Here is a 24,371-nt window from a genome sequence, read left to right as displayed (position 1 = left end):
CTGCCTCTTGGTTTTTGTTTGTTTTTCGGATTGGGATTTCACTCGAAACTTTTCCCTACCGTGAACATTGAACTGATTTAACTCTAGATAAAACCTGATTTTCACTTTTTTAAAGCATAAGACTGTATCTTATCGTACAACTCTGATTCTGCTATATAATACCAAAAGATATGACATGTCAACTACAAGATCATAGTGTTTACATGACTTCGATTTCACCCTGAGGAAAGCAGGGAGACTAGAGCTTGATCTTCTTTGCTGTAGAAGGGATGATCATCCTCTTCAAAGGTTCTGTTGCCGTTGGAATTTTGTGGTGGGTTTTCGGTTGTTGAATCTCTGTGCTTATTACGAATCTCCTGTGCTTTTGGAACCCTTTCGTCGTCCGCAGCCAACAGAGCATCTTCAGTGCTTTGACGTTCACAAAAGTGAGAATGACATCTCAAATATTTATTGGAATATGCACATTTCGAACTCTCATCTGTTAAGATTGATCGTTCACAGAAACTCCCAAACCCTTTAATCCCCACTGTTAATTTTTGCTCTCTTGCTCTTTCTTCCTTGAGAAATGACCCGTCCTTGATCAGCTTCAGCACTCTTTCAGCCTTTTTCTGCACACTTAATCCCCAATCGAACCTGCATAGGAGATGATTTTATAGCTCCAATAATCATATCTTATTTGCTTTATACAACAAGCCACGGGATTAATTAAACGAACCCCTTCTCATCTATGTAAGACAAATTTGCCATCTCTCTGATGATATCTCGATCACCTTGAAACTCCTCTGCAACTCTTGCTGGTCCATGCGTGAGGAGGTGTTCCAGCAATATCATCGCCTGGTAGGCCGCTCGCCAATTGTGTCTATCATAGTTCTGCAACCTGCATCAAATCAAAGACGCGTAGAACTCGTTTATATAAAGAACTTCTGCATGATTACTTGTGAAGCTTATGCAAAGCCAGACAAAATCATTTAGCCAACCAACGGAGAAACCTTCTATGCAGAACATCAACGATTCTCCAATAATCATCAACTTCAAAGGCAGCACGTGATATAAGTCTCATCGTACGTGCGTCCGGTGCTGAGGAATCTCCATTTGTGGCTTCTTCTGTCGATCTTTCAGCCCAAAAAAAAAAGAAATTGACAAGCCAAATTAATCGAACAGACTAAAACGGCAGAAAAAAAAAAAGATATATTATCTACAGATGCATACAAATAAAACCATACAGTTGAGCTGGTGTAACATCAAGAAGAGCCAATCGGGCAACCTTGATTTTGTCCTTGAAGAAGAACGACGCTTGCCTTTTGAATTCATGCAAGAAATGACCATCCATGTCGGTCTTTTCAAGATTAACGAATCATTTATGTAATGGAAATGAGCCTTTAAAGATTGATCTCATTCAAGTCTTTTACGTAACATGGAATGAAATGCAACTACTCCATTACAAAAACGATTAACTAACATCAACTAATCTATAAAGTGGATTTGCACATGTAATCGGAGGTACATAAAGTTGCTTTACAAGTAAATTTATGCCAATAGAAAAGAATTTAAAATGCTAAACTTTTGTCGATAACTGTCAGAAAAAATACGGCCATATCAACCTGGAAGTGAATATGTCAGTTTCGATGGCTTGGCTTGTCTTTACGTTAATGTCTGCTTCCCGGCTAACGCTTTATGGTAAATGCAACTCTTTTTTTTGACCTTTTTTTTCTAATCAGGATGTAGAGGTTATTACTATGGATGCTCCAAGTCAATAAAGTTACCCTCCCAAATCGTCATCCCTGTTTTCGCGCGTGAATAGTCTAATTTGCACGTAGAACATAACCGTGAAAAATCGAACCATCCGGATTCGTTTACCTAAATTTTCCGCATTTTGAAGAAAGCAACATATGCCACGTACTCCAGTTTCGCTTGCCACTATCTTTTAACCTTCCAGGACAATAGGCTTACGAAGGAAACGTAGCGGCTGCCGGCTAGCATCACTAGTACCTTATTCACCTCAAATTCTTTCCCCTCCTTCAATCGTTCCATGGGCGGTCTTGCGAAGTAAGAACCATTGATATAGTTGCCAATCGCTCTTTAAGCTTACTCTACCAGCCTTTTTCCCTTTTTCTGTTTTTGGTGAAAATTGCATCTACAATCGCTTGCGGCCTAGCCAAAAATGTCATGTCCAATGGAATCAAGGGCAATATTTCTTTTAAAAGAACGAGAGCACATGTCACAAGTATGACGTATAATGGACTTCAAGCAAATAGCGCTACTAGTATGGCATACAATGGATTTTCAGAAACAACAGGGGAGCACTCTTGCTTGGCCCCAACATTGCCCCAGTCCATACAAAACTCCGTTGTTATCCCTCGCGAGTTATCCCAGAGTAAAATCAATTTAAAAAGAAAAGAAAAGAAAAGAAAAAGACAAATCTGAGTGCTAATCAGTTAGTTTTATATCAAATTTGATCAGATCACTTTGCAAAAACCTATGACGTAAGAAAAGCAAGACCTCCAGCTACCTACTTACGTATGTCCGAGTAAGCCTTTCTCTTCTGAGTTTAAGATATGAGATACTCATACTACAACTCCCTGATGCATCTATCCCAGGCTGCAAACTCAGCCATAGATCTTCCAAATACCAGATCTATACCCCAAAGACATCAGTCCCATCTCCCATAACATGTTGGGAATACTTGTCATGTTAATCTTTGATCCCGGAATTTCGGACCAATTTACAGATATCTCGACCATTGGGATATGAAATGTATTGCACAAGTAGACCAATTCCACATCAAAACACCACCTGTAATAGAAATTGTAATTTAGCTACCGCATGGGAAAAGTCAGACTTGCAAAAGAGAAGGCAAGAGGAAAAAAAATCAAAGTTATAACAGTATAATGGTAAAACAAGAAGTACAGATATACAAACAAAATGCATCTATATGAGTTTAATCTTAACCTCCATTGAAGCAATTTCATTTCAGATCTTAAAGGCAATTCTTTTGTCCTTAGCATCTTACATTTAGACAAATTCATAATCTCGTCAACCAAGACATAAACACCTTCCAATTTCCTATTTCTTCAGAATACCTATCCTTGAAAGATTACTATATTAGGCAAACAAGAACCATATCACCTTTTACATTATGAGACATCTAAGCGTAGGGCATGTTTCAGGACAATTGTGCACTCATCCAGAAAACAGAACCTGAATTCAATCAAAACAGATGCAGCATCACTCCATAAGCAACTGAAATGGGCTGGCCTAGCAATCATGTCCTTAAATCCCAGAGTCCATTGTTACTAATTTAAGATGGGAACATTGACTATCAATATATGATGATGATGATGGCAATGGAAACTAGAAGCATGAGGTTTTAGTCCTCTTTGCCTCAATAGCCTTGCAATCGAGTCTTGTTCCAGGCTAGATTACTAAGTTCAGCAATATTTGAAAAGCATGTCTCTAACTCACTCTCATTCTGACTCTCATCTATTTCCTGTATCTTCTCACAAATTTGGATCCATATGTTGAACAAATGATGCTTAAGAATTCTACACTCTTCACTAATTTGTTGTGTGCCAAGATACTGTATACATGAATAAAGTTCAAATAGCACAATCTGAACAGCTCCAGTATGTTATGCAAAGGAGACACACTTGTCTCCCTTTCATTCAACCTTCAAATTAACCCACACCCAAGTTGTACACATCACATAAAAGATCAATCCAGTATCACAAAATGGTAGTGTTCCTGTCTTTATGAACTGAAGCCTAACAGATTGTAGAAAAAATAACCAGTCATATTCAGTATGACATGAAGACCAAGCAAATATGAGAGGGAACAATAAATCATTATTCAAAATTTTAAGAGGAAATGCTAGTTATCCAAAGCACAAAAAAATAAAAAATAAAAAAACTTGTGGTAGTGCACTACTACCATAATTGAAGGAGAAAGCCAGGTTCCTAGTTAGCAGATTAAAGTCAAAGATGGAAAAAAACTAATAGTACCTTTTCAAACGGATGTTTGTGAAAAGCTTCCGGGCAGCAGCCCTAGTAAACATCTTAAAACCACACTGGCAAAAGAGCAAGTAGTTAAAACTAAATGAAGAGCATAATCCTGCAATTTTGAGAAGGGAATCAAGAGACAAAGATGGAGAAAACTTAAATCAATTTATGGACCATAATCTAACCTGTGTATCCCGGATACCAGAGCCAACAGCCAACATAACCACAACGTGGAAACCCTTCATCAAAAAATTGCGGTACCACTTCCTCTGAAGCACAATTAAAACAGCTTTTACTTGCCTAGAAATTGTACAATCATATTTGATGGAACAATATTAACATTGCATAAAAAAAAATTAACAAGACTCAACTGTGGCCAGAGCCTGTTCCTCGAGATGAGCACGAGAACCAATTGCAGCAACTAGGACATCTGCTATTCTTAATGTTGAATCACTAGCTATAGATTGTCCAAATTCATGTCCCTTCCTAGCAACTGCAATGATCTGATGGCTTATTATTAGATATATCATAAAAACTCAGCTATAGGGAAACAAAAGACAATAATATAAATACATGAGAAATTTAACTGAGCACAAGTTGTTTGAAGTCATACCCAACTACCTACCTGATTTTCAAGCTTTTCAAGGTCAGTTACTTTTGTTGCACCATCAGCATCAAGCATTAGAAGAATTTCACCACGAGAGTGCAGCATTCCCTGTTTTACAATGCTTTCACAGAAGCAAAAAGCTTTAATCAGTTGCTACTAGAGGTCAAATTACAAACAGAGAGAAAAGAAGTAACATCACCATAAATAGTTAAGGATGGATAGATAGCTCGATTGGACTCACTTTTCGTATAGCTTCTCCCTTCCCATGGTTCCTTCCCAGAAGAATTACTCTAACGTTCTCTACCAAGTATCTTTTGACATAATCAAAAGCTACCCTTGTTGTTCCATCAGCACTTCCATCATCAACAATTATCACCTAATCCAACATAAATTCATCCAGACAGGAGTAGAGTCACTCGGATGATATAGAAAGCATGAAATATCAAGCCAATGTAGCACTTTAAAGGACAAGAGTATCATATTCCCTTCTTTTTACTGCATTGTCCTCAAACTAACTCATAAATAAGAACTTTGGAACGAGGCATTGTACAATCCAAAAATATATAAATCTGACAGGAGCAAGTCAGCGTATTGCATGCCACAAGCTATAAAGGTTCCACCAAGATTCACTTTCACCTCAACTACAGGCCCTTAGTCAGCAAAAGGAACATGCAAATCTCTGCTAATTGAAATCCATTTAACAACAACATCCACCACAGGAAAGCCAATCCACAATTGAACACTGCTGCTCTTGAGTTCACTTTGTTTGGTAGGAACTGTAAAAATCATATTCAAAAGAAACTTGAAAGTGGAACGATTTGGTAAAGCAGACTGACAGCTTCAATTTCCCTTCAGATTTGGCAATCGAGGATAACTCCTCAGTCATACTCAATAACTAACACAGGTTTTCTTAAAAATTATCTTTGTAAAAAGCATAACTGTTGGCAAAATTTGCTGCAATTACAACTGTAATAGCTGTTTTTGAATCACTAATCCAAATTAGCAGAGCAGTAAGGTTCTATTTGTACATTTCTTTCATCAAGAAAAACATAAAATGATGATAGCTTATTCACCACTACAACAAGCAACCTTTCAGAAAGTAGCAAAAAACATAACCACATCACAACTGGGTGCTCAAAAAAACTTCTTTCACTATACTCCTCCACTCTGCAACAGCAGCAGTTCCACTATCTGCCCTTGTCTTTACAAGATTTAAGTTACCTTTTATAGATGAAACCTATTGTTTATACAGTTTTACTTACAAGTCTTTTTGAGATGCAGAAGCTGATAAAATCAATCAACTTCATACATTTAAATGCAGAAAACAGACAAGTTCTATAATTTTACCTCATATGTGAAAGACTTGTCCTTTGCCGCACGCTGTTGAAGATAACTAGCAAAAGGATCAAAGTTATGATGCATATCAGATCAAATCATATTCCCAATAACTAATCAAAAATACCATCCATTGAAGATACAAAATACTAGAAAAAATTATCTTAAAATGAATACTGGAATTAGAAATGGAAGAGAGAGAGAGAGAGAGAGAGAACAAATAAAATAAAATTTGCTAAGCCTCTGCTCACTTTAAGGTTTCATCAAGAGTTCCAGCAAGCCTATTTTCTTCATTGTAAGCGGGAACAATCAAAGATATGTACTTCTCAGCGGAATCAAAAATATGAGGACAAGGAACCTGGAAGGGAAGACATATAATAGTCAATTTACTGAACATAGATATGACTCATTAAGTTACAACTACACCACTATCAGCTCGTAATGTTGATCACTTATCCCCCAAACCCCCAAAATAATAATAATAATTGTAATGTTGACCCCTAAACCAGTATTCCTTTGGCTCCAAATCAATCTCCCCAATTAGCGGCAGAATTGCATCCTGAGGAATTGAAACATGTTCCTAGAGTTCAACAGGAAATTAACGGAAAGGGAAAGAGTAGAAGAGACAGAGACAACAATTGAACTATAAGTTGCAGATGAGTTCTCTCTACTTTATAAAGTCGTCATGATAAATAGTTTCCATATATTGATAGTCAGTTGTAGCATGCTAGAAGCATCCAACTCCCTAGTTAAGAACTAATGCAAAAGCCTTATATTTCCGTATAAAATTGCATTAAAATGTAACTTTCCCCTAGAGAACAAGAGATCTTTGTGTGCTCGAAATTACCTGGTTCAACGAATTAGGATCCTCGAAAACAGGAGGAGCTTCAACGTGGCTGCAAACAGCAATATAACATGCTCACAAATTAATGCAACCACAGAAAAAAAAATAACTGTAGAAAGATCGGAGAATTAGAATAAGAAACATTAAAGTCGAATTCACCGCAGGTCTTGGTAGGAAAAGGTAGACGAAGTATAGAAGAAAAAACCAAAAGATAAAAGAGCAAATACTATACTTGTGATTGAATCTTCTCCGGAAAGTTTCCAAGACCATAGCAGAAACTACTCCAAATGCTAACATTATTGCTACGATGAAAAGCACCTCGAACGCCGTCCAGATCACAGCTCCTCCCATCTTATTTTCCTTCCTCTGTTTGGGCAGTTTCGACGCATCGACCAATGTGATGGAAAACCGTGCAGAAGACTGCGGCTTAGTAGTTAGTCCCAAATCCAAATGCCTTCGAATTTTATTTACATTGAACTAATTTAGAATGGAGGTAAAACCTCGCCAACAAGCCCGTCTAGCTCAGTCGGTAGAGCGCAAGGCTCTTAACCTTGTGGTCGTGGGTTCGAGCCCCACGGTGGGCGTGTGTATTCTTTGTTTTCTTCATCCATTTTGTTTTCCCGGAAAATTTGAAACGATGATGTAATCTGTTATTAACTCATTATGTCCACAGTCTGATGGATATTGGACCTTGCAGGATGAGTCCAATCTGTTGCTTACTCCAAAAGTGAAAAGGATTCCATTGCTTGGTCCAAAAGTGAATAGCTTCACTTGTGTCCTCTTCTCATGTCGGCCCAACAATGCCATCTGGGCTTGCTACAGAAACTCTTTAATTTTCTTCATTTTTTTTAATTGCTCTGTTGGAATCTATCAGTTTTTCAAAAATTAGTTTTTCAAATACTAAACTCCATTTGAATTGGCCTTTTTTCACAAATAAGTTTTTCAAATACAAATACAATGTTATAGTAATACACAATAATTCAAAAAGCATCTCAACCATACAATATATTAAATATTTCAAAAAAATTTTATAGTAAAAATTTTTCATATACACTGCTACAGTAAAATTTTTCAAAAACACCCTCGAAAACTGCTAATCCAAAAGTACTCTAAAAAGTAGTCTAAAATTTTTTTAATGTTTAAAAAATGTTTCAAAATATATTCGAAAAACTCTACTACTCTTAAATATCCCAATATATACTCTAAAAATTCTGCTACAGTAAAAATTTTCAAAAACATCTCCAAAAATAGCTAATCCAAACGGATTCTTTGAAATATTATTGAAAACAACTCCACAAAGCCAATCAGAGATATTTCTCCCAATCCCAGTTGCTTCAGGGAAAAATAAACGAAAAAGATTTTGTATAATATTAAAGTAAACGTAACTCGTTACTTCAATTCTGTTTTAGGTCATTAAGTCCAGAAATTAATTGCACAAATCATCAAACCGAAACATTAAAAGATTCGAAGCAACTGACCACTGTTAATCTTAATTAGGCCACCTACATATTTATTCGATCACGCAGAACGAATTGTGTAATAATTGGTTTCACGTAGAGGGACATGCTGAATGCTTAATCGGTTCTTTGCACGGTAGACACGTGAAGGTCCTGTTTAATGAAAGGTGAAATTTTTAGAAAGACATGAATATGGTGGTGGGTTCAAATATTTATGTGCACTCGAGAGTTTGTATATGCAGTCCAATAAGTTTTTATTTTTTTTTTTTTTAACAATGTACAAGATTGTAAAGTGGATTCATGTAAAAATTTTGTTGTGATTAACTGATAATTGGATTTGCATGCACCGTCTGACAAGAAAGGATTAAAATCGGTAGTGTTCGTTTAACTTAGATTTGTTGTATAGGATTAGGGTTGTACATGAATTGAGCCGCTCACGAGCTCGACTCGAGCTCGGTCAATATCGAGTTCGAGTTTAAAAATATTAAACTTATTGGCTCACGAGCTCGATTATATATTTTTTTTATTTTTTTATTTTAATAGTAAAATTACATATATATATATTCATAATATTTTATTATTTGTTAAGAAAAATTATTATTATTATTATTTATTTTTAAAAATAAAAATAATTATTTTTTATTTTTTTAAAATAAAATAATTATTTTTTTAAGCTCGAGCTTGACATTTTGAGCTCGTCGAGTTCGAGGTTGACATTTCGAGCTCGTCGAGTTCATGTTTCATAAAATTAACTAGAGACTCGACTCAATTAGACCAAATATCGACTCGACTCAACTCATTTGCATCCCCAGATAGGACTTCGGCAGGGTGATGGGATGAAATTTCAGAAGAAATAAGGAAGCAGGGGTAGCAAGTTGCAAGGCCGAGATCCTAGGTCCCAGCACTTAAATGAACCCAAAGAAGCATCGTTGAACACAGCTCAACTTTCACCATTTTCACAGTCATGTTAACTGAATGTCATGGCAATAGGGCAAAGGGATAATTTCAGAAACCCCTCCCGAATTTTCTAATAATTTTACTGAGCTCTCAAAAGGTTTGAAAAATTACACTTACCTCCCTTGATTTGTAGTTTTAGTAACAAAATTTTAAAATAATATTGATTTGGTCAATTTTTTAAATGAATATCCAAGAATACCCTTGTGTAATGAGTTTTAATTTATTTTCCTATACAATTATAAGATTATCTAGTATAATTATAAGGAAAAAATGCTAAATTTTCATATCCATACCTACTATTTGATAAACAACTATAATAATAATTCTATTACTATGATAGGATACTTTTGATGGTACTTTATTATGGATTTAAATTTATAAAATAGAAAAGAAAATGTTGAAACAATTCATTTAGAGTTTATGAATTTTTCAGGTAATGGGATTATTAATAATTTATTGGTGATTTTGGGCCATTTTTTTTATTTATTGTTAATTTTAGTACCAAAAAATAGAAAACAAAGATCAGCAAAAACATTAAATAACATATAAAATTAACTCGTCAAAAAAATCATTTGTTTGACATTTGGTTACAATAGAAACTAGAAGCAATAGTGGTAGTTCTACAGTTTTATTGGTAAAAAATTAAAAAAAAAGGAATAAAGAGGAAAAAGAATGAAAAAATAATTTTAAAACTCATTTTAAGTATAAGTATACCAAATAAGGGAATTTCAATAAAATATTTAAGGGTAAAATTATCATTTTAAATGACAAGAGAGGTATGTGTAATTTTTCAAACCTCATGGGAGCTCAGTGAAATTATCAGTAACCTTAGGAGGTTTCTGAAATTATCCCTATGGCAAAGGAGAAAAAAGACCACCTCAATTCATGTGATCAAGAAAGCTGATGGAGAGATGAGATGGGCCTTCACAAACCGAATGATTAAAGTAAAGAGGGGGAACATGCAAAAGAAAGAAGCTTCTTCTTTTCTCTCCAACCTTTAACAGAGACCATAAATAAAAGCCTTCTAAGAAGGCCAGTGGCAAATATTCATGGGTGAGCATCCTGCATGCCCCCATGGTCGGCCCTCCACAGTACACAGTACACACTGCATATTCTTTAATTTTCTCCCATCATCACATCCTGACCTTTCACACTTGAGGCTATCATTCATGTAACGTAAATATACATTCATCCCGTGTTGCCTTATTTTATGCTGCCGTCAAAATCACCTTAAGGTTAACAAGTTCAATCCCTTTTGGCTAGAAGACTACTGGCCATGTTGATCTGTCAGTTTTTACAATAACTTTGTTCAGGGTCTTTAGAACGTTTTTCTTTTAAAAAGTTTTTTTTTTTGTTTGAAAAAAATGAAGGAAATATTTCAGTTGCAGTAATTGTTTTCAAACATAACAACAACTAGTTTGGTCGAGCAAAGGATAGCACGCCTAATTGGCAATGTAAGTAGCAGAATTAAGAGGGCAATAATGTTGCGGTTAAATTACATAATTAGTGGACTATTAAGCTACCTCCATCCACTAACTCGACGCCCACTTGAAACTGTTGACAGCAGATTCTCACCTTCTTAAAAGGAGAACTTTTTAACTTTTCGAGAAGCGTTTACTAACCTAATGCAGTTATTCCAGTTGAAGTAGTAAAGAAGTAAATACTAGTACTATAATAAACACTGAAAACTTGTTGTCTAGTGATTAATTTTACCGGGTTGTGACTTCAGCCTTTGGCTTTCATTTCACGGGTAGATCTCTGCTCGAGTCACGAAAAAAACAGTGTTCATTGTCTGGCAATATTCAGACTGACGCAGGATTGAATGAAATGACTAGATTATTTTTTTTTTCTGTTTGCATGAATCCATGCTCCCAATGGATGCAAACACGATAAGATATAGTATATCAAGTTTATGAGAACTATCTCTTAATTAAACTATGAACGCTAAGTACCAACTCGATGCCGCAAACATTTCTGCTATCAATTTCTGCTGTTGTCCGATGATTGCCGCTGCTAAAACAGAAGCATATGCACAAGATATGAAGTACACTGAAAATTGATGCTTATGATTAGAAAATTGAACCGTTTCAACACAAAAATTTGTAGTTTCTTGCATTTACTACTTGTTAATTAGATTATTGGCCCCACGATTTTTTGGTAGCTTTTGTTGCATTCTGCACCTAATCAATACTTGACATTAGTTTCAGAGCAAGTAAGGCCCCTGGTCGATTAAATTCCAAGTACTTGAGACTACACAACAACAAGCGTCCTATAGTATAGTCTGCACATCATTCATCAGCTTTGGTCACCAACTTAATTGGCAGTTCCTTTTTTTTTTTTTTTTTTTCTTTTGCAAAAGATTGGCATTGATCTCATGAGCTTGCTCAAAGGGAAAAATTCAAAAGAAGTGAATTTGTTGAAATCTGAAGAAACTGATCCACTCGCAATTTATGCAGGTCTAATCACGCATCTCTTAGCAGGAACGTGGACTTATGAACATTGTTTATAGATATGGCAGGTTCACAAGTACAAAAATTCTTCTAGCCCACGAGAAAAGGAAAAAGTAACTACAAAGTCTTTAGTTCACCTCTAAAACCTGCAATTTATTCTGCTAGTTTACAGTCAAGAAAGATACAGAAAACTAAAATCCCCCAAAAAATTAATCAATTTCCGCCCACCCCAAAGATATAAAACTACTATTTTTCCAATAAAAGCATGAAAAGAAGAAGAAGAAGAAGAAAGACAACAAAGGAAGGTAGTCTTCAGAGGTACAGATAAAGAAAAGATCATGGAAAGAAACATGCCTAGTGAACCATGGCAACAGGAGGTGAATAATTGATGCTTCTCTGATTAGGCAAGGCAAGCATAGCGGTATGATCCAAGAAATCATTGAGTGCAACCACAGATTGCAGTATTGTCCTCAGATCATCCGCAAATGAAAAACCCATGTTCCCAATTCTCCTCACTGCATAAACATAAAATGTAATGGCACCTTTCCTGAATTTAAATCTAGCCATTTCGCATCCGGTCTGACCCCTTATAAGTTTCCTGTTTACTTCCCCGAGTGGGATTTCTGGCGGCCAAACTCTGTCCACGGCAGCCTTCATATTCTCAGACTCGAATACAAAAACAACCACTTTAGACTTCTTTGTCCCCAGGCCAAGCGTCAGAGTGTGCCATGCATGGTGAGCCAAGATCGTGAAATTTGTCGGCAAGAAAGCGGTAGTTGAAGGAAAAGGCTGCTTCCCGTTTGTCTTTTCCTGGTTTTGGTGGTGGTTGAGGTTGAGTGTCGGTGGAAGTGAGAGGAGGCGCAAGAATTCAAGAGGCCTAGCGCGACGGATTGTGAAGGATTTAACAATAAACTGGCCACCAAACCGAAGCCCTTTAACTTCAGAGCTAGGCTTGAATGCAAGGTCTGACGAGGTGGTGGATTTGGAGGTTTGATCATTCGGGTGCTGGTGTTTTGGTTTCTTGTTCTTCTTTTTCTCTTTTTCTTCCATGGATGAGGAGGAGGAGGAGTGGTTGAAGCGGCGTTGATGGTGGATTGGACTGCTTTTGGTCTTTGCGAAATGATGATAACTAGCAACCAATCTTCAACTTTTGATGATATGTTATACTCTGTAGCTAATCCTATACCTTTTCCTTTATCCCTCTTTTTTATTGAGATGGCATATGGTAGTATCTTCTACTATCTAAAAGGAAAGTCCGCTTTTACAAACTTTATCGTCCAACAATTATTACTAGTTTGGTGACTCTTCTGTATCCTTTATAATTTATTGTTGGTTTCTCTCTCTTTTTTTATTTTGGTTCTTTATTGTTGGTTTCTGGTATACTGAATTTGTGGATTCCAAAAAATAAAATAAAATAAAATCGATGACTAAAGTCAAAAACGCAATTGCGAATCTGTGATGTGAATAATATGTTAGCAAGAGATGTAACTCGTTTGATTGGGATTTACAAGAAGGACGAGCACGAAAATTGAAGTTCGCGTTGTCTGGCTCGATTGATGTTGTAGTTTGAGGGGCTCACATTTCTGGAATGTGTTGATGGTTAATGATTTGGATGTAATTTATGAAATGTAATGAAGTATTCAGTAATCAGCAAGCCACTATCTTTTACTAATACTACGATATAGAATACCTCTAATATATATATATATACAATTCCTAAAGAAAGAGAACAGCAAAACTTTATAGAGAGACATGTACCCAATCTAATTGCATGTACAATTTCTAAAATAAAATTACTAGCCAAAAACTACGTGCAATCAAAAGGTACATCAAACAAACTGATATATGAGATTACTAAATTATTAAGAGCTTAATTCTATTTGACATAATTTTAAAATTAATTGTCTACTGAATAAGTTCGATGTGATGAAAATTAAACTAATCAATGGTGAACCCTCTTTGCAAATGCAAATGCACGCTTAGTTTCAATCCAACGCTTAAAATGCACACACAACATCGCACGCTATCACTAACACTACCGTTTAGCACCGCATGCTTTTTTGTATGGGAAATAATGGTTGTAAATTTAAATGTTCAATATATGCTATTAGAATTCAATAAGCAAAAAAGACTATAAAATCAATCATACTTAACTATCTCCAATGCACATATGAGGGTATTAAAAACCAACAAAAATGTGGACAAAAGACAATACACCAAACTATTAAACCCAGCAAACTAGTCAGAAAAAAGAACCCAACAAATTAACCCTTCAACCCAAATTTTCCAAAAACTCCACCTACTCATGGTGCCCATTGGGAACCCTGAGCACTATTCCTAACTCCCGCTCCTTCTCTTCTGTTTTCCATGATTAAAATACCAATGAAGTTAGCTATACTTCTCCTTGACTTCTATTCAAAATAATAATCCATCTTAATGAAATTTGATATTTTGGTATTCCTATGTTGGTTAAATACGGCTCTTCAAAAAATTAAAAAGAAAAAAGACTTTTATCAGATGTAATAAAAGAAGAATATCCCCGATCTTGCAATTACAAAAAACACATCCGCACACAATTACTTTTTCCTCTTATGTTGTTGTTCAAATGATTTTTTTTTTGTTTTCAATAATGTAGTTAATACGAAAAAAATCTAAATAGAGGGAATATAACAAATATAAATATGTGCAATGCTATGGTAAGTTGGGTGGAATGTAAATATAAAAAAAATTAATTATTTTACACGAATACTAGAATCAACAGAAGTGGCAATTACAAGTATGGAAGTGCTAAAATTAGCTCCCTAGCTCTTAATATAAATACGTGCGACGGTTTGGTATCCCTTTTTGCTTTTATTGTATTTTTTATTTGGTTATTTACAAAGCACTTTGTTTGGAAGGAAGGAAATGAAGAGAAGACAAGACAAAATTAGAGAAATTAGCACATTTCCCTCATTTGAGAGATTTAAGTGAATAAAAATTGAGAAAAATATAGAGATGAAAATCTAAGAAAACTCTCTCTCAAAAAGCAGAGAGAAATGAGAGAGATTGTGGGTGAGCATTTAAAGCCCTGAAAGTGCTACTCTTCTTTCCTAACTTCAGCATTTTAATTTTCTTTTTTCTTTTCTCACTGAACTCGCAAACCAAAAAATTGTTAGACTGAAGGCACTGGTGGAGCATTTGAATGACACCAGAAGCAGCATGTGCGGTTAAAGATTTCGGGGTCACAAATGATTATTAGCACTCTTAATTTGGTATATGCGCAGTTACTGAGGATTAGGACCACCATTATGGATATCTTATTAAGGTAATTGCCGTCTAGTCGAATGTCGAAAACATTAGGACCACCATATACCATATGGGGTGTCTGCGCGTGTTTTTTGTTTTCTAAGGTACACGGACCACCATACTACTTGCTCTCCAATTTAATCCGTCTTGGCTTTGTAGAAGCTAGAAACTAGTTTTTTTTTCGGTATTTTCTTCAACATTTTCCCTAGTAATTAATGATTAAATACCCTCTTAATGTTCTATATATTTTCAGGACTAATTTTTAATGATTTGGAAAAGGTTAAAACAAAGGAGAATAACTTCCGCGTCTTGCATATACATACCAATGTTTTGAAAATTGGACCGAATTGACCGATCGGACCGAGAATCGGTCAAGTTTTCGATTCAATTCACTACTAGTGTTGACTTATTATAAAAAATCGATCAAAATTGCTAAAAATCGATCGAACTGTTTAACTCGAATTGATCCGTGGACCACAGTTTTTCATTTTCCCATCTTTTTTTTAAATGAACCTAAAGTTTTAAACATAAAACTTATCTATCGAATCTTTTGTTCGAAACCCTAATTTCTAAAAGAGTAATCAAACTCCTTCTATTTCTCACCCTCAAACTCAAAGATCGCCATTTTCTTTTGTAGTTCTATTAGATTTTGTTTAATTTCAAGAGTTTCAATGCATTTTGTTTAATTATAGAATATGGTTGTGATTTGCGTAGGATTTAAGATTTTTTTCCTAGTAGGTACGATTGAAATGAATTTATTTGTTTAAATTTATAATTTTAAAAATTTATTTATGTTTTAAAATATTTAATTTTTTAGCAGATGATGTCTTAAATTGGTCCATGAGATATCTTATTCTATGTACAAATGTGTGTCCATATATATATATGTGTGTGTGTGTGTGTTTGTATAACGAAACATTGATGCACACACAAGTGGAAGAAGAACTACTTTAGTGCTTCATTGAGTACTGATACTCTACGCCATATATGAATAAGATTTGAAAGGGATGTATGGTGGCATAACGCCATTGCCAACCCACAGATCTTGAGACTTCAAACAAACTTGTTTAATTCGTAAGGCACCAGATGCATAAATGATTTCGCGAGAAAAGATATTCCATCAATTGGGAAGACCAACCAAAAAGCAGTAACATCTTGATCGTAGACAGCAGAGGGGCCACAGGACACGTTATTACTTATTATAAACTCTGGCATGTCTTTTATGGGCAATGGATTTTGCCTTTCTTTCGTAACCTTCGATTTATTAAAGCTAATGTTTGGGGTGGGCCGTATTAATGACACCAAGCAAACTTATGTTGTTGTCACGGGAATGATAAGTGCCAACTTCCCATGGGCCAAAAGTCATTTAATTCTGAATCGTTGTGTACGATAATCCAAGAAACTTGATCAAGAAGGTGGCCTAGATATCCTTCAAATTGCTGTGTTTAAGCATCTCCAGATTGTCCTAGAGCGACAGCCCAACGGACTGCATGAGATTCTTCTTCCGACGCACCGCTTACCAATAGCCGATGCAATAAAAGTAGTTACCCTCAAATCAATTCCTGGGGAAAAAAGGTATTATCATGTAATTCTGGAACCAGTCCTTCGGCTTGGTGGTCACTGCCAAGTATTTAAATTTTGATGGTGTTGGGAGGTCAAAAATCCAATCTTTTTCTCTCACCAAATTGTCACTATAAATGACTGCCTTCAATGGCTTCCTTCGATGGAATTTCTATTCCCATCGGCTTCCTCTCTCTCTAAATTATGATAGATTAGGTTATAAGAATGTTACCGTTGCAATAAAAAAAAATGTGAATGCTTACGTTCATATGATAAATTAAGTATAAAAAATGTGAAAGCTTACTCATTAGAAAAGTACAAGTATATATAATGTTTAATTGTGAGACCATTTTCAATTAGGTGGTTGTTCGTATTATGATGAGATGGAGAAAATCAAGAAACTACCCTAAGATGGAGGGATTGCGTTATAATGGACTGCAGACTTGGTAATTGGCTAATTGCAGCTCTTTTATATTCAGATCGAAGATTGATATGTGTCTGACAGCCAGTTTCAGCTTCGACCCACCCCAATTTAAAGCAGAAAACAATAGTTAGTGTTAGTCAAGACGGAGATTTGCTTAATTTTTTATTAACTAATTTATTCAACTCTCATAGTTGTAACTGATATCACCTTGAGTTCAACCTTAGTCAGAACTACTTTCGAAACTGGCTAATCGTCAAATTGTAACAAGAACAAGAAAATGCCGGAGTTAGCCATCCATAGTAACTTTCAGCACTTTTTATTGGCTAGCAATGAATACAAGCAATTGTCTTTAATTACCAAAAGTTTCCTACCTGCTAGCTAGGTCAGAGTAAAAATTGAATTCAAAACTTTTCTCTTCTCTAGACTAGAAAATAGAAGCAAATGAATCATTTACCTATCTATCTGCAGCAATGCGTTTAAGATATGCTATGAACTTTCAAATTAGCTGCAAATTATATATAGTAGGTTTTTGGTCGTGCGTGTGTGGTGTTTTTGTCCTTCGGGTTGGTCGTTAAGGTCCTTAAAGAGCACATGGAGAGGAAGTTGGAATGTCAAAGATATGGCCTCCCGGCTCCAAGGGAAGGAATGAGAGCCGAGCACAAGATACAAGATTTTGAGTAGTTGTCCAATTCCTGTTTCCAAACTCTTCCTTCATATATGGGGCTTGTAAAATTAATGCAGTTTAGTTAGCGGGTTTATATAGCTTTGATGCTTCCCTTCCTGCTGCAGAAGTAATAGGCCCTCGTTCTTCCTGCTTAACTGCAACATTGGTTCAATCCAAAATACTATAAGATCTTGTGTTTTTCCTTTTAGAGAACGTAACGTATAATGATGTTTTATACTTATCTTCATCTACCTGTTGATTCGTAGTGTAAATTTGACTTTGGCAGTTGGATTTAATTTAGAATTCAATCCAAATCCTGTATGTATTTAACTTTTTTTTTTCTTTTTTTTTTAACCCTCTCACCCCTCCTCACTTCCTTCTTATCCTTAATTATCAAGATCAGAAACCTAATCGGAAAAACCATAACAATCCTCCCCTATGTATATAGTATTTAACTTGGCAATACTAATTACCAGTTACGTCTCCGTTTCCAAGAATGTTTTTCTTTAACTTGCTTTAGTTCTTTACGACAACAGAAATTGAATTGGAATTGTATTCTAAAATTTTCACAGTTGCAAACTACAAATACGAGTAGTTAGAAGGGTAAATAAGCAGGAGTAGGACATTGCAATTGGTCAGTTGGAGAAAGCAGCAACGCCGCCGCGTTGAGCGTCCTCCGCCCTTGCGGTAGTGCCAACTGCCAAGGAGATTCTCATATTCAGGGTACGTACGTATGAGTTATCTTTTACATTAGGATTAGGACGAGAAAAAGCCTGAAAAAGATTATGAAGGGTGTTTTGTTCTTTAAGTCGAAACCTAAGGCTACCCCTGCTGACCTAGTTCGACAGACTCGTGATCTCCTCAGCCATGTCAATTCTGCGCCAAACACTTTCCAAAGCCAAAGCCAAAGCAAACGCCAAGTAAATATGATAAATACCATCGGCAAGCTATTGGAAGATTTGAAGTTAATTCTTTATGGAGATAGTGATACTCAACCCGTAGCATCAGCTTGTGCGCAATTGACCGAGGAGTTCTTCAGGGAAGATACCTTATGCCTTCTAATTATTTGTCTTCCAAAGTTGAAACTCGAGACCCGCAAGGATGCTACGCTACTGGTTTCAAATTTGCTTAGGCAAAAGGTCCGTTCGAGGTTTATTGCTTGTGATTATTTGGAACAAAATCTCGAGTTAATCGATGTTTTGGTCGGTGGTTATGAGAATAATGGCATGGAGATCACGGCTTTACACTATGGTTCTATGCTAAGGGATTGCATACGCCATCAAGATCTTGCAAGGCATGTCTTGGAATCGAAGCTAATGATGAAGAAATTTTTCGATTACGTGCAAGTTGCACGTTATGAAGTTGCTGCTGACGCTACCGAAACTTTTAAGCAATTGTTAACGAGGCATAAATCAACTGTGGCCGAGTTCCTATCCAAAAATTATGATTGGTTTTTCGTGGAATACAACTCTAAGTTGCTTCAATCTCCGAATTACCTTACCAGAAGGGAAGCCGTGAAGTTGCTGGGAGAGATGCTGATGCATCGCTCAAATTCAGATGTCATGTTGCAATATGTTAGTTCGAGGGACAATTTGAGGATTTTTATGAATCTTCTCAGGGACTCCAGCAAGATCATTCAAGTTGATGCGCTTCGAATTTTCAAGTTGTTTGCTGCTAATGAAAATAAGACCCCAGAGATTGTTGGGATTCTCGTGGCAAACAGAAATAAGCTTCTACAGCTCCTCTTTGCAGAATTGAAGATTGACAATAATGGGGATCCACAATTGCAGGCTGACAAAGCCCAAGTCGTTAAAGATATTTTTGCACTGGACGTCAAGGTTAAGGCGTGAATAGTATTGGTGTTGTTTGTTGTTATTTTCTTCCCCATTGAAATTTTGCAGGTTTAGCTTTTACATCCCCCCCCCCCCCCCAACAAAAAAAAATCCCCTCTCTTTTTTTGAGGTACTTTGCAACAGTAGCGGTTCAGTGAGTAATTATAGATCCCAAGTTTTCTTCTTCCTTTTTTGCTTTTTTTGGTTGTTTTGGGTATATATTCTTTGAGAGCTTGATTCTCTGCTAATATAGGATGAACTTTAGACTCCATTAATTGTTCCATATATTACATCTACATGCATGCATGCACTCATGCATACAGATAATCAAAGCATTGGATGCCAATTTCAAAATGAAGAATTTGCTTCAAGAAAAAGAGAGAATCCTAAGCACCTTTTCTTCTGTCGGGGCCACCTTTAGTTCTTAACGCCCACTTAGTTATTCGTTACACAAAATTGAAGACCAAAATCTATAAGTTAACAACGTTTGAAAAGCAAACAAAAGAAAAAAACCGCTCCCGGATTCTGACACATATAAAATACAAGTTAAGTTATGATATGGTACAATTTTCGGCATGCACGTAGCCGGCACACAACTCTATATCGCAGAGAATCGTCCAATACAATACTTAACAGAACGGACATAAATATTGAGGTTAATTAAGTGATTGACTAAGAGATGATCAGATGAATAAATAATGGAGAACCCAATAAATTAGATGCCATTTTGGTTTAAATCCATGCAGCAGCTCCTTCCTGTTGCAAATTACTGATATCCTAGCTGGTGTATTGGCATGTGCCATAACCTGAAAATTCAAAAACCAGAGACGAAGCATTCTAAGTACCATCCACGAATGGTAAACTGCTGATCAGAGGGAAGCATTGAGATGGAAAATTGTGTAGCAGCAATAAAAATAGAGGGACTTACTAGGGTTGGTAGAGGTGAGGAAACCGGTTTGAGAGAAATCACAGTTATAGTCAGCTTTGCCCTTGGATTGGTACCATGAGTTCATCACAAAAGCTGCATGAGACCTCACATTGTTGGGATTGAAGCAGGCGCCCTCGGCTTGAATCGGGCTGCAATCTAAGCCCTGGCTGCAAACGTAATTATTAGGGATAATGTATATCTCTGTAACAGAGTTAATGTATATCTCTGTAACAGAGTTGGTTATCAGTTTGAATTGGTAAAGAGATATCTAGCTGATTAGGTGTTATCCTTAGCTATACTTGTATTCAAATAGGATCAGTAGCTCCGTGGATATCGCTACCGATAGCTACTGATCCTATTTGAATACAAGTATAGCTAAGGATAACACCTAATCAGCTAGATATCTCTTTACCAATTCAAACTGATAACCAACTCTGTTACAGAGATATACATTAACTCTGTTACAGAGATATACATTATCCCTAATAGTAATCTATGTTGCTTTGCAGTGCGGCGTCTGTGGCCCCTGCCTTTGGCACGCACCATTTCTTGCCCTGCAATGCCGGTGCTGCTGGCACCGGAACTGGCTGTGGCGACTGCAAAATTAAATTCATCATCATACCGCTGAGCTTAATTTTATCGTCACTGTAATACTCCTACTTCTTTTCAACTAAGCAAATAACTACAGAAGAATGAGAAAAGATGATGCACTACTATACTATAGCATTTTCTTTGAATGGGGAGATTGTAGAGTACTCGGGGTAGTTTCTGATTGCTGTTTCTGAAGGTCAAAAGAAAATGGGACAAGATTTAGCCGACTGGTCCCTCCAAGACCCAGGGCCAAAAAAAAAAAGCAAAAGTGTAAAGGTGGAAAGGGTTAAAGGCAACAGCACAAGATTCCTGTCTGACTCATTTTAGAGAGGGCATCGAGGATTAGAACCATTCCGACTCTAACATTCCACAAAGTAGAAGAATCAAATTTCTTCTGCTAATTCAAACATTTTTTTTTACGGTTAGTAAATTTTCCAGCCTAAGTTGTCTTCTGCTTTGCATTGGTACCACTACAACATGCAAATTTTAATTAATTGGATGATGCAGTTATTTATTTATTTATTTAGTCATTTATGGATTTGAAATTTCACCCAATGAATCTTCGTCAGAAGAATCATTTATCGTCCCAAGGTTCAACGCGGAAATCGGAGCAGTCCAACACGGAACAGATGTAGCCTTCGCCAGAGCCCCACACTCCTCTATTTTTCACATTTCGCTATCCCGTAATTTTGTCAAACATATGAGGTTGAAATGGGATAAAAGTTCAAATGCGGTGTCCCTACTCCTCCTAAAGGCTAAAGCCTAAAAGCAAAACAGACAAACGATGCTTCGTGTTCCATGTTCAAATGTCGGCCTAATTTTTGAAGATTCCAATAACAAAACAGACAAATGCTGTGTTTAAAGTAAAGGGAGGAACTTTACCATAATTCATTATCAATAGGCAATCTTCAGTGAAAGGACTCGTATTTGAAGGATTGATTATAGCAGAATTAACACGCATAAATTAAATGCAGATATTGGGGTGATTTTCAATTCATCTTCTAATTGCATTATGGTAAGGCGTGGACGGAGTACTAGTAAAAAGGGCATCTATGAAAAGACTTCAAATTCAAGAGACGGCATAAGTACTTCATAATTAAGGCAATAATAGTTATAAGAGTCCGAATTTCATACCTGTCCCCCCCGCATAATTCCAACGTCATAAACAGGAGTAAAATCAGGCCTGAACAATCCCCAGCTTCTCTCAGCCAATGAACCCGGTTTCTGATTCTCATTGAACAAGGCAAAAATGTACGTCTCAATCTTCCTGTGCGGCATCAATGGAGTCCCAGTCCCAGAGTTGTACTTCTTCACCAATCCTCCGTTATACGCAGCAGCATTAGCAGGAGTGCATTGTGGCTCAAATGTTTCCCCTTCAGATGGCCAACCCGTCTCGGCTGCCACTATGTCCACATCCGCATATCCCAGTCTCTTCATAGACATAAAAACCGCATCCAACAGCAAATCAAACTGGTTCGTGTAACTCCTCTTGGAAAACCTGTCGTAATATCCTCTGTTTGGTCTGAAGAGATCGAAGTCAATCTCCTTGGGGTCGAAACCGAAATACGGGTACGGATTGACCATAAAAGGAGACTTGGTTTCGCGTAAAAATTGCAACATGGGTGCCAAAACACCTACATCCCAACCAGGCCTGAATTTAGCCAGGCTGGGCGGCTTAGCAGATTCGAGAATGCCTAGAGAATGTGGTGACGTCACCTTTATATCTGTGATGCCATTCTTGACGAGAGCCTGGTGAAGGGTCCTCATGGCAGCAACGAGGTTGTCGATTAGATTCTGGGGTCCCCAGTGGAGGACCTCATTTCCTACGGCAATGTAGTTGATTTTGGTTTGCGGGTAGAATGGCTTGATGTGCTCATTCACCCATCTGCGAGCGTATCTGATGTTGGTGAGGTTGGGGATCTCTCCGTTGGGGACCGTGACGGTGAGCAAGATTCCTGTGTTGGCGAAGGCCCGGATGATGTCGGGGTTGACATCGAATATCTTCACGCGGTCTATGAAGGTTTTGTCTTTGATGAATTGAACAACTTGAGCCGGTGGCGGAAGGTTGTCTGCAACGGTACCATAGTTAACACCTATCGATTGCACTGCTGAGAAATGTTGGATAAAAAGAGCAAATACAAGAAAGATAGCCATGGCCGAAGATGGTGTCCTCTTGGACATCTCCATATTTTTGTTATTATACATGTAAATAGGGAACAGAGATAGATATACAGGAAGGAGAGATGGGTTCCAGGTCTAACTTCTACCTCCCTAGTTCCTATATGTTACTTTAATCAGGAGGGATAGTGCATATTGGATTTGGCTCCGGCGTTTTATACCAGCACTTTTGATCTGTTTCAGACAAGACCAGTTGTTTTGTCTGTTGGAACTTGGAACGTTCGTGAGGCTGACCTTTAAGCTTGGGTGACGAAGTGAGAACACGGGAATCAAAAAGCCATCGGTTTGAAAGGAAAAGTAAGTGATTCGGAAATATGTGACGAGGCATAATAGCTCATCAATCATCAAATATTCTACGCGTTTTCCGCAATACTCATTATATGATAGGATGTTCTCTTGACTTATCTAAAAGTTAAAAAAGAAAATGCCGTCCAGGTGGACAGCAAGAAGGAGACGCGAAGAAAACGATGGGAGTCTTATAATGCTGCGTAGGATGAGTGAATTGCTCGATTTTGGATAGAAATAAAAAATCTTGATCAAACTTGGCAATATTGAATTGGTTGGAGAAACCATACCGTAATCTAAAATTCTAAACGAGCATTACGGTGGCATAGAAGTCATGGGCTGTTAAATTTTTTTTTGGGCAGAATATTAATTTCTGAGACCTAAACTAATTTCACAAGCCCAATCAAAAGGTAATTACTGACGTTTGGCTACACTTCTGGCTGTTAAATGACATACGATAAATCTAGACTTTCCTCGTGTTTGGTCTTGAGACTTTTCAGAGGCATACTTGTCCACTTCGGCCTCCATTTTTGAGTGTTGGACTAGCAGCCTTTGGCCCATCCTATGCGCTGTCCGACGCCCAAAGGCTTATCAGAGCATTGCGTGCCTGGTGTGACAATTTCAGGCCCACATATATGTCCAACAGGCTAGAAAATTTTTTTTAAAAAAAAACGTTCCACATCTTAATTCGTCAAAATTAACTCTCCATTTAAGGCAAAAACTACATCTTACCTGAAGTCCTTTATTGCATCTGGATTTAGTAAATTCCTTCCTATTTTTTCAGAAACAAAAAAAAAATGATTTTTGTTTCTACTAGATAGGCATTGATCCATAAAGCATCCAACTGTGTAAGAGATAAGAGATGTACAGGGTCTTAATATATCCGCAGAATTGGTTGCCCATTAACTGGTCATTATCCATATAGTTGGTGGTGAAATGTCAATTTTTCCTTTCAATTTCCCTTCTCTGTAACATATGA

General features: G+C 36.8%; 5 protein-coding genes and 1 non-coding gene across 6 annotated transcripts; 2 read left to right on the top strand and 4 right to left on the bottom strand.

The window, feature by feature from the left end:
* Positions 1-76: 76 nt before the first annotated feature.
* On the bottom strand, positions 77-1,422 carry LOC113730499 (ENTH domain-containing protein C794.11c-like). Its single transcript, XM_027255211.2, has 4 exons — positions 1,224-1,422; positions 990-1,112; positions 716-877; positions 77-633 (listed from the first exon to the last, which is right to left on the bottom strand). Exons 1-4 carry the CDS (start codon positions 1,328-1,330, stop codon positions 216-218), a joined length of 810 nt encoding a protein of 269 aa, XP_027111012.1. The 5' UTR covers positions 1,331-1,422; the 3' UTR covers positions 77-215.
* Positions 1,423-2,421: 999 nt separating this feature from the next.
* Positions 2,422-7,192, bottom strand: LOC113730482 (uncharacterized). The gene is made up of 10 exons (XM_027255193.2): positions 7,014-7,192; positions 6,785-6,833; positions 6,189-6,295; positions 5,950-5,995; positions 4,844-4,978; positions 4,621-4,710; positions 4,367-4,498; positions 4,181-4,264; positions 3,999-4,063; positions 2,422-2,793 (listed from the first exon to the last, which is right to left on the bottom strand). Exons 1-10 carry the CDS (start codon positions 7,130-7,132, stop codon positions 2,607-2,609), a joined length of 1,014 nt encoding a protein of 337 aa, XP_027110994.1. The 5' UTR covers positions 7,133-7,192; the 3' UTR covers positions 2,422-2,606.
* A 100-nt stretch (positions 7,193-7,292) lies between these two features.
* TRNAK-CUU (transfer RNA lysine (anticodon CUU)) lies at positions 7,293-7,365 on the top strand. The gene has a single exon. It is a non-coding gene; the product is annotated as a tRNA-Lys (tRNA).
* A 4,303-nt stretch (positions 7,366-11,668) lies between these two features.
* LOC113730487 (uncharacterized) lies at positions 11,669-12,928 on the bottom strand. Its single transcript, XM_027255200.2, has one exon. The coding sequence runs from the start codon at positions 12,693-12,695 to the stop codon at positions 12,000-12,002; it is 696 nt and encodes a 231-aa protein (XP_027111001.1). The 5' UTR covers positions 12,696-12,928; the 3' UTR covers positions 11,669-11,999.
* A 4,946-nt stretch (positions 12,929-17,874) lies between these two features.
* Positions 17,875-19,681, top strand: LOC113730481 (putative MO25-like protein At5g47540). The gene has a single exon (XM_027255192.2). The coding sequence runs from the start codon at positions 18,364-18,366 to the stop codon at positions 19,426-19,428; it is 1,065 nt and encodes a 354-aa protein (XP_027110993.1). The 5' UTR covers positions 17,875-18,363; the 3' UTR covers positions 19,429-19,681.
* Positions 19,682-19,914: 233 nt separating this feature from the next.
* On the bottom strand, positions 19,915-23,430 carry LOC113730478 (glucan endo-1,3-beta-glucosidase). The gene is made up of 4 exons (XM_027255185.2): positions 22,064-23,430; positions 20,832-20,934; positions 20,339-20,518; positions 19,915-20,216 (listed from the first exon to the last, which is right to left on the bottom strand). Exons 1-4 carry the CDS (start codon positions 23,132-23,134, stop codon positions 20,188-20,190), a joined length of 1,383 nt encoding a protein of 460 aa, XP_027110986.1. The 5' UTR covers positions 23,135-23,430; the 3' UTR covers positions 19,915-20,187.
* Positions 23,431-24,371: the final 941 nt, after the last annotated feature.

Source organism: Coffea arabica, chromosome 2e, assembly GCF_036785885.1.
Source record: "Coffea arabica cultivar ET-39 chromosome 2e, Coffea Arabica ET-39 HiFi, whole genome shotgun sequence".
Taxonomy (NCBI): domain Eukaryota; kingdom Viridiplantae; phylum Streptophyta; class Magnoliopsida; order Gentianales; family Rubiaceae; genus Coffea; species Coffea arabica.
Note: the sequence above shows the minus strand (reverse complement) of the source record. Positions and strands in the feature narration are given on the sequence as shown.